The 16,217-nt window shown below is 50.5% G+C and overlaps 1 protein-coding gene across 1 annotated transcript in view; it reads right to left on the bottom strand.

Moving 5' to 3' along the window:
- Positions 1–16,217, bottom strand: part of LOC104997783 (basic helix-loop-helix and HMG box domain-containing protein 1-like) — a 36,377-nt gene that overhangs the window by 3,145 nt on the left and 17,015 nt on the right. Inside the window, exons 3-10 of the mRNA XM_010852702.1 lie at positions 12,066–12,156; positions 7,693–7,804; positions 5,054–5,299; positions 3,296–3,404; positions 2,337–2,437; positions 1,471–1,626; positions 988–1,061; positions 7–59 (exon numbers count right to left, since the gene is read on the bottom strand). Coding sequence (XP_010851004.1) covers positions 7–59; positions 988–1,061; positions 1,471–1,626; positions 2,337–2,437; positions 3,296–3,404; positions 5,054–5,299; positions 7,693–7,804; positions 12,066–12,156 — 942 coding nt within the window. The remainder of the gene's footprint in view (positions 1–6; positions 60–987; positions 1,062–1,470; positions 1,627–2,336; positions 2,438–3,295; positions 3,405–5,053; positions 5,300–7,692; positions 7,805–12,065; positions 12,157–16,217) is intronic.

Raw genomic sequence — 16,217 nt, 5'->3', positions numbered from 1 at the left:
GAGGACTGGCCCAGGTCGTGGGAGTCAGGGGGGTCTTTGGGGATCTCAGGGGGCGTGTCCTGGGGCATGAAGGAGAAAGATGGGAGGAGAGGGACAGAGGTGGGCAGTGGTGTCCCTTCATGGCCCCCACCCGTGGCTTTCCTGGGATGTCACATGAGCATCGGAAACAGCTCAGGTTCAAAACAGCCTCATCTGGACACCACCTCACAAGTTCAAGCAAAGGTTCCCCAGTTCCCACAGCGGGTCAGGGAAGAGGTGGACTGGGGGCTTCTGCCTCCTATTCCAGGGCACTCCCTCTCAATTCCCCTGTGAGGGAGCTGGCACACCCTAGGCAAGTTTTAACTCCTCTAAGCGTCAGTTTCATCCACGATGGGGCCACCACACATCCCCTGCCAGGCCAGGCCAGTGTTTATAAGAGCTCCACTAAGGGTGTCTATCTTTGTTTCTACTGTGAAATCAGCTACTCGTTGAGGCAGGGCCACCTTCCCACACATGGAGGGAGAATCATTTGGGGACTAGAGCCAGGCCGCACCTCTTGTCAGTTGGAGGCTGAACTGCTGGAGCAAACGGTGCTGTGGAGGTCAGCTCTGGGGCCTGAGAGGGAGGCTCTTTTGCACCAAGGATCCCAGAGGTCACCTGCTGTTTTCAGTTTCCTCACTGGTTAAATGGGGCGCAAGAGAGCCTGCCTCACAGAGCAGCCCTAAGATTATGTGGGGTTTTTCTGGGCACCTGGCAGCTTTTAGCTTTTATTCTTTACAGGTGGTTCACTCCAAGGGCCCAGCACAGAGCAGGGCGTCTGGTGGCCAGCAGATAGGTTAGGGCAAAGATAGAAGGGTGAGTCTCTGGAAGGACCAGGAGAAGCATGATGGACAGACAGCTGAGTTGAGGGGTGGGGGTGACAGAAGGGTCAAGAGGACGGATGAGTGAATCGGCGGGTGGGAAGAAGGACGGACGGGTGTGTGGACAGGTGTGTGGGCAGACACCTACCTTCTTCTGTGGTTCCTCGAGGATGCAGGCAGAAGGTGAGGGTGCAGAATCTAACAGTATTTCCTCAAAGAGAGCTGTCGGGGACATAGAGGGAGACCAGAAGGGTGGCTGGGACAGAAACGCCTCTGTTGGGGCACCGGGCTGCTGTCCTGCCATCCCCATAGCTGGAGTGCCCTTCGCTGGCTTTGAGCTTTGGGATCTTCTGCCCAAGTCCAAGTCCAGCTCACAGTCCAGCTCCTGTGGGGGACCTCCAGAGTAGGTCCCTACTATATGGTCCTGGAGCCTTCCTTCCCCACACCAGGCTAGCCTGGAACAACTCCTCACCAGGCTGTGGGCTCCAGGGATGGGATGGGATTTGTCCTGGGAGGATTCACCCCTGGGTATCCAGTACTGCCCAGCAAAAGGCTACATACTTAGTGGGCATCACTGTGGGTTTTTTCCTTCTCAGTGAACCAAACCTCAGGTCCAGCCCTGAGTGCTCACCTTGGGTCAGGTATTCATTGCCGTCCTCCAAGATCTGTTCGGACAGCAGTTTCCCTGGGGAGCTGAAGAGGGAGGGGCTGAGCCCTAGGATCTCCTGCAGGGGGTCTGTCTCTATCCCGTTGGTAATCCGGGAAGGCCCCAAGGCCAGTGGGCTCTCTGAAAAGGAAATGTCAGGCTTGAGGGTGTGTCAGGTGTTGCCGTTTCCCAGAATACAGCGGCTGGCTTTGAGGAGATGGTGCCCCATACTGGGGAAAGGTGACTCTGTCAGTTCCTCAATGCGAGTGCTTAGAAGAGGAAGTTAAGAGGTGCGGTGCCTGGATTCATGGTGGTGGTGGTGGTGGTGGTTTAGTCCCTAAGTCGTGTCCGGCTCTTTGCGACCCCATGGACTGTAGCCTGCCAGGCTCCTCTGTCCATGGGATTTTCCAGGCAAGAATACTGGAACAGGTTGCCCATTTCCTTCTCAAGGGGAATCTTCCCAACACAGGGATCAAACCCACCTCTCCTGCTTGGCAGGCATGTTCTTTCCCACTGAGCCACCAGGGAAGCCAAGAATTATGTTAGGGATGGCATATATATACATATATATGTATGTATATGATGTTGTGCTAGATCCAATAGACTGATACGAGCTAGCTGGAGTTCTGCGTTAAGAAAGATTCGGAAGCAGTTTCTGGGATCAAGAGAAAGAGTTAGGATTGATTAGCAACGTCCGCCGTGGCAACCGATGGCTGGGGACAGCGAGTGCACTGTGTGTCCATGCCTAGTGGACACCCGTCCCTCTCCCGCTTCCCTGGCCATCCTCAGAAAGAAGGTACCAAGAAGGCCCCACACCCGCCTACAAGGGGGAGAGACAGAGCTTCAGTCACCTTGGGGGCTGCCCTCTGCAGTCCAGGCGGGAATCCAAGGGTCAGCATTTGGGGACTCCTTGCCCACCTCCTCGCCAGAATCATAGAACACCAGCTTCTGCCTGCAAGAGGTGGAATTCACAAGGCAGACCTGGAGCCCTGGCTGGAAATGCTGTGGCACACAGAGCGAGCCCTTCCCCTCTGGGTGTCCCAGTGTTGCCCACTGTGGAGTTAAGACGCGAATGGCTCTGTGCCCGCCGCTGGGGGGGTGCTGGGGGCAGAAACCTTAGTCAGCTGAGGTGCCTGCCCTTAGGGAGCTTCAGGGCTTGTGAGGAGAGGCCAGCTGTCATCAGAGCTGATGACACAGGGTGCAGATCTGTGAGGGGGGTTTGAGGAGGAAGAGAGAAGGCGGGCAGGGCAAGACAGAGAACCATGCTGAGCTAGAAGGATAGGTAGAAGGATGGGTAGTTCCTTCCAGGTAGACGAGGAGAACAGGCTTCCACGAAGAGGGAACCAAGGATGAGACGCCCCGGGGAGACACAGGTGGGGCTCCTTCCAAAATAGTGAATATTTAGTGATAAGGATTAAGAGTCACGGGGGAGGGCCTGGCAAGATAAGTTGGGGCAAGAGAGGGTCTCAAATGCAAATTAAGATATCTGGGCTCTACCCAATAAGAGGGAGCAGCCTAAAGCCAAAACCCCACATGATCAAGGACTCTGTTAAAAAAGCCACACGGGTGACTGGTGTTGACAGGCTAGAAGGATAGGACAGGAGGCCAGGGAGGGGCTGCAGCCCTGGTCAGCACACAGGAAGCAGGGCTTTCCCTTGGGCTCCCAATGCCTGGTGCAAAGCTAGGCCCTCAGAGGTGGTCACCCCGGATACCAGCAGAGGGTGGAAATTGACCCCATTTCTCCCCAGGTCTTAGCCATTCCCCTGGAACATATCAGCTCCCCAACTCATATCCCCTGGGCTTCCCTTACCTGGGACCGGGCTGGGTCTTGTTGAGAAAATGGATCATCTTGACCCCTTGCTGGGCCTCAAAAGCAGGATAAGACCCCAAATCCTGAGTATCATCTTTGACACAGCAGCCTACGGGGGCAAGTTGGGATGGTCAGTCCTGTGACTGGGCCAGATGCCAGGGCTCACAGGGACACAGATGGAGAGGTGCTGGGGTCTCCCACAGCCTTCTGCCTCCTCCCACTCCAGCCAAAACCTCAGGCTAGGGGCGGGGACTCCGAATGCGGTTTGAAAGTGAAGGTGTTAGTAGCTCAGTCGTGTCCAACTCTTTGTGACCCCATGGACTGTAGCCCACAAGGCTTCTCTGTCTATGGAATTCTCCAGGCAGGAATACTGGAGTGGGTTGCCATTCCCTCCTCCAGAGGATCTTCCCAATCCAGGGATCAAACTCTCCTGCATTGCAGGTAGATTCTTTACCATCTGAGCCACAGGGTACCCTGAATCACTCCCAGGTTTCTGGAATCCTACATCTCTATTAGAAGCTCTGCTGCTGCTGCTGCTGCTAAGTCACTTCAGTCGTGTCCAACTCTGTGCGACCCCATAGACGGCAGCCCACCAGGCTCCCCCGTCCCTGGGATTCTCCAGGCAAGAATACTGGAGTGGGTCGCCATTTCCTTCTCCAATGCATGAAAGGGAAAAGTGAAAGTGAAGTCGCTCAGTCGCGTCCGACTCTTAGCAACCCATGGACTGCAGCCCACCAGACTCCTCCATCCATAGGATTTTCCAGGCAAGAGTACTGGAGTGGGGTGCCATTGCCTTCTCCGATTAGAAGCTCTAAAGAAGATAAAATATTTAAGTGCAATAATGATGATGAAGATGATGGTAGCAAACAAGTGTATAGTACTTACCATGCCAGCACAGTTTTAATCATTTTACATACTACTCAGCACCCCTTTGCCAAAGGATATGGTTATTATAATAGCCATTTGAAAGTGAAAGTGAAGTCGCTCAGTCGTATCCGACTCTGCGACCCCACAGACTGTAGCCTACCAGGCTCCTCTGCCCATGGGATTTTCCAGGCAAGAATACTGGAGTGGGTTGCCATTTCCTTCTCCAGGGGATCTTCCCCACCCAGGGACTGAAACCGGGTCTCCCGCATTGTAGGCAGACACTTTACTGTCTGAGCCACCAGAAGTCCAATGCCCATTTATAGTTCAGTAAATGGAGGCACTGAGCTCTAAAGAAACTTGCCCAAGGTCACAAGATTAACAGACGATCTGGAACACCCACCACTCATGGGTGACCCCAGGAAGTGAGCGTATGGGATCACCGGAGTGTCACTAGCACCATGCCCGTGGCCTGGCCCAGAGGATAGGCTCTGGGAGGAAGGGCTGAATGAATGGGCAGAGGAAGAGGATGCCCCGAGGCCTCGCCTTCCAGTCGTGCCTGTGTCTTCTGGGGGTGTCACACCTTTGAAGCTGGCTCACAGGAGCATTTGGCTGGCTGCTTCAAGGAAGGGAGGCTCAGGAGGAGGCCCGGCTCTTGCCCCCAGTTCTGTGAACTGCAGCCCTCGCGTGAGGGCCGCACTGATTCTGTCCCCTGCCTTACACCCACAGCCGAGACTAAAGGGAAGAGCAAACTGGGAAAGAGGCCAAGAGACAGCACCTCTCTTGTCCATGGTCCAATCCCCGGCTCCTAGGACTGTGTCCAGGACGCTGGGAGGCACCTGATCAGTGGTGTGTAAATGACTGGCCAAGTTAGTGGAGAGGAAAGAGACCAACTTGAGATGTCACAGTGGATGCTGCTCTCAGCCACATCCAGCAATGTCAGCTGGCATCTTCCTCCCTTCCTGTCACCTTGAGATGAGGATGCCTCAGCCCTGGGGAGACTGCAGGAGTCCCAGCATCTTGGAGGGGTGGTGGTCCCCACCACATTTCCTCCTTTCTGGTCTGGAGATGGGGTCTCCAGCTTCTCAGGCTTCTCCAAGGCCAGACAACGACGAGGGTTCTGGGCCCGGGTCTGGCGTTCTGGGAGAGGAGAGAGATGGCATCAGACAGGGCTGATGGGGGCAGGGGGGACTGTCTCCAGAAGGTGGTTGGGGTTGGGGTGGAGACATTCTGTTCTGGCCCCAATGACCTGCTTCAAAGCTTTGCCTGGCTGGGTCACTCAGTCCTTCTCAGGTAAGCCCAGATCCTCAATTAAAGATCTAGTCGGATACCCCCTTCCTTTGCCCATGTTAGAATCACTTTGAGAACTCTGAAAAATACTGATGCCCAGGTTCCACCCAGATCACTGAAGCCCAGCGTTCTGGGTGTGAGGCACAGGCAGGGAAAGCATCCCAGTGATTCAGATGTGCAGCCAGGGCTGGAAATCATTGATTAGGTCCGACTCCCCCTCCACTTTTTTTTAAAGCTAGGTCATGTGGCATGCAGGATATTAGTTCCTCAACCAGGGATTGAACCAGTTCCCTCTGAATTGAAAGTGGAATCTTAACCTCTGGAACACCAGGGAAGTCCCCCAACTCCCTTTTTAAAGACATGGAAAATGGGGCTCAAAAAGGGGAAGAGACAGGTAGTGAGTCAGTAGCATGGCTGAGGTGGGACTTGGGACCCTCGCCTCCCACACAGGGGTCCTTCCATCACCCATGCGCCCTGCTGCCCTGGCCCAGGGATGGATGACAGGACAGAAGGATGATAAATGCTGACAGCGATTCCATTTGCTGGGCACTGGCCGCATGCCCCGCCACTTAAGCACTGCTGAGAGGTGTGCATGTGGGCTCCTAATCCTGAGGCCCACCCTGTGGCAGGCACTCCAATATCCAGACCAGGAAACGGAGGCTCAGAGGATGAGAGTGACACCCCCCACCCTGACCCCAGGCCTCAGAGCTAGGAAGAGGAGGGCACCAGGAGTTGAACCGAGGCATATCTGAATCTAGAGCCTGGTCCAGGCTCAGGACTGCTGACTCGCCCTCCCTGGAGTGGTGACGAGCCTGGAGAAGGAGCCAGAATTCCTGTGGGACTCCTGCTTCGTGTTTTACTGCAGGCTTGTACCTGACGCTTGGGTAGGCTTTTTCTTCCGAGGTTTCTGGCATGCTCCCCAAAGACGGGACTTCTGAGAGTGTGGGGAGCTGGATGGGGTGGAGAGTCTCTGCTTTGGGGGGCCTGCAGCAGGGTTCCAATCCAGCCCTGCAGAGGATGGAGAAGGAGGCAGGTCAGATGGCCTCACCCTCGTCCAGCCTGAGTCCTGCCTGTGGACAATGCTTCCCACTGGACGGTGGGGAGGGAGGCTGCTGCAGTCCCCAGATAAACTTTGTAAAAGTGGAAACTGAGGTCCTGGGAGGAGATGGGACTAGTCTGAAGTTCCACAGCCAGGTGGCAGAAGTACAGGTGAAAACTCAGGTATCTGCAGGTCCATTCTGGGCCTTGGCCCAGACAGAAGACTGACTCAGTGCTTCCCAAATGCTTACCCGTCTTCCCCTCCCAAACCAATTCCTCTTCCTACCTCCTCAAGATGGTGGGTGGCCCGCAGCCTCTCCCCGAGGCCTCACAATTCTTCCTTGTGAACATCTCCCAAATTGACCCTCTTCAGCCCACACTCTCAGCCATGGTGCTGCATCTGCTTGCGGTCTCCTGCCCAGGTCCCTCCTAGAAGTGTCCCCGCTGGTCTCCCTGACTCCAGTTTCTTACTTAATGACCCCCACACTAGATGTCAGGGACCTCTTCCTAAACAGCCACTCTGACTGTGGTTTTCCTCTGGCTTACAGTCCTTCAGTCGTTTTCATCCTATCTATCTCCCTCCCGAGCCAGGCTCTCGAGGTCCTTCAGAATCTCATCTCTGCCTCATCTCCTACCCTTCTTGCCAGGGTATTTCTCACACCAGTAACAACACCACCCAGTGCACACAATGTGGGACGACTGGCATGTTCCGGGCACTGTGTGACAACACTCCTTGAGTGTATTAACTCATTTAATTCTCACAACAAACATAAAGGAAGTACTCTTACTGGTCCATTTTGCAGATGAGGGAACTGAGGCACAGAGCAGTTTAGGTCATGAGACGGATGTGTCTGAGTCAGGACCTGGCTCTGGAGTCTGTGCACGTCATCTGGGTGCTGCACAGCCCCTCCAGTCACACCTGATGACCTGCCTGTCCCCACGCCTTCCATTTGTGTCTTCTTGTGCCTGCGGGCTCCTGCTCACATTGTTTCTTGTTTGCCTGGCATGGTCCCCGCTGTCCTTGAAGGCCTGCTCCAAGGGCCCTCCCCCGACAGGCTTCCCAAGACGCACTCCTCTGGGGTCACAGCATCTTGGACCCACGCCAGGCTATGAGATCCAGGAGGATGGGAACCATTTAGGTCACTTCAGTGTCCCCTACAGCCTGGACATAGCAGGCACTGGGAACGTCGGCTGAGCTTACTTACCCTCGAGTTCGCCATGCCCATGGTTGGCGTGGAGTTGGAGCAAGGCCTTGGTCACATTGATGCTGCTCTGTAGGTAGTGAATGTACTGCAGGATGTGCAAGAGAACCTCCTTCTGCTCCCAAAAGAAAGACAGGGTTGAGCAGGCACTCAAGATCACATGAGGCTGCTGGGGACCAGGGACAGTCAGGCTCCAGGACCCCTGCGGCCCCACCCCAGCAATCCACCCACCATGGGCAGAGAGGTTCCTGTTGTGCTCTTCAGTCCTCACCGTGGCCCAGGGAGCCAATGGTTACAGCTCTGAAGACAAGCCCAGAGCGCTGAAGGGATCGCTGGGTTACAGAGAGGGCGTGGCCGAGCAGGGGTGTGAAGCTAGGCCTGCCTGCCTCCCAGTGCGGTTTTGGGGGCACATACTGGAGAAGGCAATGGCACCCCACTCCAGTACTCTTGCTTGGAAAATCCCAAGGACAGAGGAGCCTGGTAGGCTGCAGTCCATGGGGTTGCGAAGAGTCGTACACGACCGCGCGACTTCATTTCCACTTTTCACTTTCATGCATTGGAGAAGGAAATGGCAACCCACTCCAGTGTTCTTGCCTGGAGAATCCCAGGGATGGGGGAGCCTGGTGGGCTGCCGTCTATGGGGTTACACAGAGTTGGACACGACTGAAGCGACTCAGCATCAGCAGCTGCTGGGCTTCTTGTCCCTGGCCCTTAGGCATGTGCACAGTCCCCCTCTCCTCCCTGGCTTCTTTCTTTGAGCCTCAGCACAGCGTTCCCCACCGTCCAGAAGCTTTCCTGACTTCCTGACCCCGCACCTAGGCTGCTCAGATGTCCCTCCTCAGCACTCCTGTGACACCCTGGGCCTGTTTCCACCAAGGCACTTGCCACACTGTTTTATAATTATCCGTTGATATGTCATTCTCTCCCATTGACCTTGAACCCGTTGAGAGTAAGAGAATGTAGCTGATGGATTTCTGGATCCTAAGCACATAGAACGGAGAGGTGACGAAGCCAGTTATCACTGAAGGAATGACTCTTCCCCCATAGCACCAGCAGGCATCCCCCATCCAGCCACTAAGTCGAAGCTGATTTGACACTGGAGATACTAAGCTAAAAAAGATACCAGCCACTAAGCCACAAAAAGGGTGAGCTACACAAACTTTTTTTTGCCTTCACAGAACTTACAATACAGGGAGGGCAGCAGACCTTAATAAACTCATAATTCATATAAAATTATTGACTGTGTGATAAGCATTAGGAATAAAAGAGCATGATACAATTAGACTTGGGTATCCAAAAAGGTCTGTCTGAAGTGGCAGCATTGAAACTGAATAGTGGGGACTTCCCTGGCGGTCCAGTGGTTAACACTTTGTGCTTCCATTGCAGGGGGCTCAAGTTCAATCCCTGGTTGGGGAATTAAGATGCTATATGCCATGCGGTGTGGCCAAAAAATTAAAAATATTGAAATTAAAAAAAATAAACCGAAGAGTGTAAAGAGTTAGCCTGGTAAGGAGGTGAGGAAAGAATACCTATAACTATTTTTTTTTTTGGATTGAAATAGATCCGTAGAATAACAACAAAACTGTCAGCAGTAATGTTCCAAACCCCAAATCAGGAAACATGGTCTCGGGAGTGGGGAATTAATTGAGAGACTGGGACTGACATATACACACTGCTATATATAAAATAGATAACTAACAAGGGAACTTAGCACCAGGAACTCTGCTTAATACTCTGTAATGACCTATATGGGAAAAGAATCTAAAAAAGAGTGGATATATGTATATGTATGACTGATTCACTTTGCTACACAGCAGAAACCAACATAACACTGTAAATCAACTACACTCCAATAAAAATTAATTTAAAAAGAGGAAGCATGGTCTCAAGAGGGACATACGTGAAACTTTTCCATAAAATATAATACAGATAGTCACTAAACATATTTAATCTGATTCATGGGAAAAAAACAGTCACTCAGTAGTGTCTGACTCTTTTCAAGTCCATGGATTGTAGCCCACCAGGCTCCTTTGCCCATGGATTTCTCCAGGCAAGAATATTGGAGTGGGTAGCCATTTCCTTCTCTAGGGAATCTTCCTGACCGAGGGATTGAACACAGGTCTCTTGCACTGCAGGTGGATTCTTTACCATCTGAGCCACCAGGGAACCTGATACGCAGAGGGAGTTATAATTTACTTAAGGATTAATGGCTATTGATGCTTGGCTTCCCAGGTGGCTCGGTGGTAAAGAATCCACCTGCCAATGCGGGTTCAATCCCTGGATCAGGAAGATTCCCTGGAGAAGGAAATGGCAACCCACTCCAGTATTCTTGCCTGAGGGAAATCCCAGGGACAGAGGAGCTTGGCAGCCTATAGTACATGGGATCGAAAAGAATCAGACACTGCTTAGCAACCGAGCACGCACACCACACAATGTAACACAGCCCAAAGACTATTAGCTTAGACCTGGCTCCAACCTGCCACTTACTGGCTGTGCACTGGGAGCAGGTCATTTTATCTCCTTAGAGCCTCAGTTTTCTCATCTGTGCAATGGGCACAAGGATATTCATTCAGGCTCAGAGAAGTATCATTAGGACGAAATAAATTTGAGTGTGTGAAAGTGCCCAGCATAGAGCCTGATACATTCGTTGACTAATAAATGCTTAGTTGATGATTGAGACTGAGGACTGACTGGGATGAAGGCCTTATGTAGAGCACGAGGCCCAGGACTTAATTTAAGGGAGGATGAAAATGGGAAAGGAGTGGGATCCTTAAGACAGCTGAGGGAATTCCCTGGCAGTCCCGTGGTTAGGACTTTGTGCTTTCACTGCTGAGGGCCCAGGTTCAGTCCCTGGATAGAGAACTAAGATCTGGAAAGCTGCACAGTGCAGCCACGAGAACAGGGGGGACAGTGGGCTGAGACCTGGGGAGGATTCTACCAAGGGAATGTGGTCCTCTGCTCATGATGAAATGCTGCTGCCTGTAACCTGACTTGACTGTCATTCCTCCAGCGCAGGGACTGTGTCTCAGCCATCTCCACCCTCCCTGCCAAGAGCTATAAGAGCCCATGCACACCAAATTCTCCAGTGGACAAGAGGGCAAAATTTCTCAGCTATTTTTGAGCACTGTGGTGGCCTGTATAATGCCTCCCCAAAAGGTGTCCATGGCCTGGTCCCCGGAACCTGTGCATGTGTTGCCTTATATGACAAAGGAGCCTTTGCAGACGTGATTAAGGATCTTGAGATAGGGAGATGATTCTTGATTCTAGCTTATCTGAGTGTGCCCAATGCAATCACAAGCATCCTTATAAGCGGGAGGCAGGAGGGCCAAAGGCAGAGAGGGTAAACTGTTGACCAAAGCAGAGATAGAGGAGAGACCAGAAGCTGTTATGCTTCTGGCTTTGAAAAGGTCATGAACCAAGGACCATAAGTGGCCTCTAGAAACTGGCAAGGCTTCCCCAGTGTCTCAGGGGTAAAGAACTTGCCTGCAATGCAAGAGACTCAGGAGACTTGGGTTCGATCCCTGGGTCAGGAAGATCCCCTGGAGGAGGGCATGGCAACCCACTCCCATATTCTTGCCTGGAGAATCCCATGGACAGAGGAGCCTGGCGGGTTACAGTCCATGGGGTTGTAAAGAGTCGGATACGACTGAAGTGACTGAGCTGGCACATGTGCAGAAATTGGCAAAGGGGGAGGAAACAGGTGCTCTCCTGGAACCTCTGAGAAGAACCAAATTCAGAAATCATCCCAATGAAGTCACAAAAGAAGGCTGTCAGAAAGGGAACCGACATTTATTCAGGCCCTGTAATGGCTATCATGTTGTTTTGGTCTCACAATATCTCTGAGTAGGAGCAGTTATTTTTCCTTGATTTATAGCTGAGAATCTGAGACTTGAAAGGCTGATAATCTGAGTGAGCTGCCCAGAGTTCTGCAGGTGTGGAGCTGGAGGGCTCAGATCCAGACTGTCTTGACTCCCAGGGAGATGACCTTGACCTGGTGCCTTGCCTATTTTTTTCCTCTGTCAATTCCTCCCACCTCCTTTTTTTTTTTTTTGTCACCATGCCACGTGGCATGTGGGATCTTCCCTAACCAGGGATCAAACCTGTGCCCCCTGCATTGGGAATTCAGTGTCTCAACCACTGGACCACCAGGGAGGTCCCTTCCCCTGCCTCCTCTGCAGGAAAGAATTCCTCAGACTTCTGGTCATGGGATCACAGACTCCCAGAAATTCCCACTCAGAGCAGGACCCTTGCAATCTCAGTGCTGTCACTGGGTCTGTGTGTCGGTCTAGGTTTCCCAGGACAAGGGAGGTCAGCCCAATTGCTGATATGTTCAGAGCTGCCTCCCAAATTCACCTCGTCTCCTTCAGCCCCTTTACCTTGGTGAGCTTCTTGGTACCAGTCTTCAGGGTCACTGGCAGCATCAATGCCAGCTCTTGCAGTTTGCTGGTGTGGTTTTTCCTCTGCTTCCTGTTTCGGGACAAGAGCCGGTTTTGGTTAGGACATCCAAAATGGAATTTGGTATCTGACACCACCCCTCAATCCACCTGTCTCAGTGTTCCCCATCTCAGAGAAGCTTAGTTCCCCAACCAGGGACTGAACCCTTGCCTCTTGCAGTAGAAGCATACAGTCTTAGCCAGTGGACCCCCAGGGAACTCCCAGTCACCAAATTTTGCCCATTCCTCCTCCAATCCCTTCTCTCCATCTCCTCACCCCTACCCTAGTCCGTGTGTTGACATCCTCATAGTTCTCCCAGCCTCCCATCTGGCCTCCTCCAAACCATACTCTTTATACGTCAGGGTGATCATTCTTTCTTCTTCTTTGTAATATTTATTTCACAACACCGGGTCTTAGTGGCAGCACGTGGGATCTTTAATCTCTCATTGAGGCACTTGGGATCTAGTTCCCTAACCAAGGATGGAACCCGGGCCCCTGGCATTGGGTGCACAGAATTTTAGCTACTGGACCACCAGGGAAGTCCCTGGAGTGATCTTTCTGAAACACAAAAATGTCTATGGTTTTCTCATCTGTGCAAAATGAATGAGGATATTCTTTCAGGCGCAGAGGGTTATCCGTAGGACTGAATACCTTAGTTACCTAAGAAGTACTTCAAACCTCTCAATGCCATCCCATTATTAAGAATCAAGTCCTTGATTTTATTAAAAATCAAACCCTTGACATGGCTTATAATGCCCACCCCTCCCCCCACAGCTTGGCCCACCTGATCATTCTGGTCTCATCTCTTACTTCCTTCCATTCTCTCCCATCAACAGCCCCCAACTCCACAGGACAGGTGAGGTACCTCTGCTAAGGGGCCCCTGACCATGAGCTCATGCATTTCTCTGATCCCTGCACTAGGCTGAGAGCTGAGTTGGGGGCACCTAGAACAGGGTCTGGCACATTGTGGGAACTCACTGCCTATTTGCTAAATGAACAGATAAATAAGGGCGTGAAAGAAGTTAACTCCTGAGCAGATGCAGAACTTTCAGGATATAATCCCTGAATCCATAATTCATAATATATCCATGTACACACACCTGTACCTCTTTCTCCTGACAGATGGAGACACAAAGATGTTGGCGTCTCTCTCCCAAATTACACACTTCTGGCACTGCTCCTGCTACTCATTTGGGAAAGCCGGAACACCTCGTCTCCACCAATCCTTATCTCATCTTCCTTCAGGGCCTGGTTCAATTGCCATCCACCCCAGGAAGCTTCCCCTCTCTTTCTCCCTGACTGAAAGCAGGATCAAGCCAAACATACTCCATTGATTACACTTGTATCTCTGATTCCTACTCAGACTCACGAACTGATACCCACTCTTTTATTTTTGGCTGTGCTGTGTGGCATGCAGGATCTTAGTTCCCTGACCAGGGATCAAACCCTTACCCCTGCATTGGGAGCGAAGAGTCTTAACCACTGGACTGCCAGGGAAGTCCCTCGATCCCTCCTCTTTGCCAGGTCCTATGCTGGACACTGTGGAAAGGGAGACAAATCGATTCACTGTCCTCAAGGACATGAGGGACCAGTGTGGGAGGCACTCTTATCTCCCCAACCAAACTCTGAAGTTGAAAGAATCATTCTCACTCATTCATTCAGCAATTGCTTATTGAGCCCTTACTGTGTGCCAGGAAGTGTGGTTGGTGACACGGATAAAAGTCTATAAAACAATAACTCTTTCTAGAGCCCACAGTACATCCAGGGATCCATTTATCAAATTGTTCCACAAACAACATAAAATGGCAACTAGGAGCAGAACCAGCTATATAATTTGCTGAGGATAAGATTTTCCTCGTGGTCTAGTGGCTAAGATTCCAAGCTTCCAATGCAGAGGGCTCCGTTTCCATCCCTTGTCAGGGAACCCAGATTCCACATGCCCCAGTTAAAAAGATCCTGGGTGCTGCAACAAAGATCAAAGATCCCGCACGCTGCAACTAAGACCTGGCACAGCCAAATTATATATAAATATATAAATAATACATATAAATGTCTGTATTTATATGAATAATACATATAAATGTCTATATTTATATATGAATAACACATATAAATATATATTTTTTATTTGGAGGGAGGAAAAAGGTAACTAGGAATTGCAAAATTTTGGTCTCTCCTGGGCAACAGTCCCGAATAAGTGTGACCCAGGGCTGTGCTCACAGGGGCCTCTGGGAATCGGGCACTCCCTCCCAAAGGGGCTTCTTTCCTTGCTGGATGGTTCTGGTTTCAGACAAGTCTTCCTCACAGTCTCTATGATTTTCACTCACTAATCTCAGCTCTGCCCTCTGATTCTGTGGGGAACAGGTCAGCTCCAGCCACACAGGTCTTTTTCTGTGTGGCTGGAGCTTTTTTCTTTTTCTGTTTCTCTCAACTGCCAAGTTTATTTCTGCCTTGAGGGCCTTTCCCATTCCCACCACCTGGAATGTTCCTTTGCCCTGATGTTTCACAGGGCTGATTTCTTGCCATTCAGCCTTTAGCTTAAATGTAACAACCCTGGAAAGGCCTTTCCTGACTACCTGATAAACAGGCACATTCTTTGTCACATCCCCACATCATTTATTGGCATCCAAAATCTTTCTTTCTCTCTTTTTTCCTTTCTTCTTTCATTTCCTTCTTTCTCCCTTATAAATATAAACACAAGAGCAGGGATTTTTGTCCCTTTTATTTATTGCTATATCCTGGACTGACTTCTCCATTAGGCACAGGTAAGCACAGTGCCTAAGGCTGGTGATAATTTTAGGGGCTCATAAAGTGTTTTCTTTTGAAATCAGAAGAGAAAAAAATTAATATAATTCAACTTGGATTACATTCATCTTTATACCAATGCTGTCATAAATGACAGTTTTTAATGTGTTTTTAATGAAGGAATGAGCTCAAGAAAGCAAAATTGCCTACGGCCCACAAAAGTCATATATGGCCTTGGCTATATTCCTAGCTCCTGGAATAATACCTGGCTCTTAGTAGGTGCTCAACAAAAAATTGTTGAATTAAAGAATGCTATTCTGTCTTATGATTGCCTTTCAGTCTTTGAAGTGGCAAATCACTCTAATTCTTGGGTTTCCTTTTCCCTGAGCTAATCAGCCTAAACACTCACTATTCCTTTATTTTACAGGAGCTGGAAGGAGCTTTAATCAAGAGCCAGTCCAGGGGACTTCCCTGGTGGTAAAGACTTTAACTTCCAGTGCAGGAGATGCGGGTTCAATCCCTAGTCAGGGAGCTAAGATCCCACATGTCTTGTGGCCAAAAAACCAAAGGTAAAACAGAAACAATATTGTAACAAATTCAATAAAGACTTTAAAAGTGATCCACATCAAAAAAATCTTTAAAAAAGCCAGTCCAAATTTCTCATATCAGCTATGTGAAATCCAAGACCCAGACCCTAATTTGCTTAACATGTGCAAGAATTTAAGAGCCACCCCAAAATGAGGGAAAGCAAGGGGCAGTCCCAAGAAGCAGTATAACAGTTGGTTATGAACTTCAGCTTTTGAAGCAAATAGATCTGGTTGAAATGCCAGCTCTGCCACTTGCTGTGTGACTTTGGACAAGTGCTTTCATCTCTCCAAACCTGTTTATAATTTATTTATAAAACGGAGCTGGCTGGAAAGTGTGATCTTGTCCAGGTGTTTAGCACCAAGGGCGTGCTCATGAAAGGTTTGTTCAAGATAGAAGGTAGACAGTCATTTGTTGGAACGATTTAGGTATAAGGGATGTTGGAGAGTAGGGTGGAGGTATTGTATTGGATGACTATGGTTGATAAAACTGTCATTTTTGGTTGACCAACATCCAATCCCCATTTTCTGGTAATACTTTCCTTTGGTTTACGATCCCTCCCCCACTCTCAGTCCATGTCGTTCACAGAGTCTGAACCCAACCTCCCCTTCCACTCTTGGCTCTGATGTTGTCTGGGTTGGCTCACCATTTGTGAGGGCAAGAGACCTTTCAGTCACTCCAGGTACACATCCTGCCAACCTGACAAGTCTGGCATAGATTCTCTTTCCAGGATCCATTGACTCTGATTAGCTAAGTCTGGGTTA

This window comes from Bison bison, unplaced genomic scaffold (assembly GCF_000754665.1).
Source record: "Bison bison bison isolate TAMUID 2011002044 unplaced genomic scaffold, Bison_UMD1.0 scf7180017864313, whole genome shotgun sequence".
Classification (NCBI taxonomy): domain Eukaryota; kingdom Metazoa; phylum Chordata; class Mammalia; order Artiodactyla; family Bovidae; genus Bison; species Bison bison.
The sequence above is the reverse complement of the archived record's forward strand: the minus strand, read 5'-3'. Positions and strand labels throughout refer to the sequence as shown.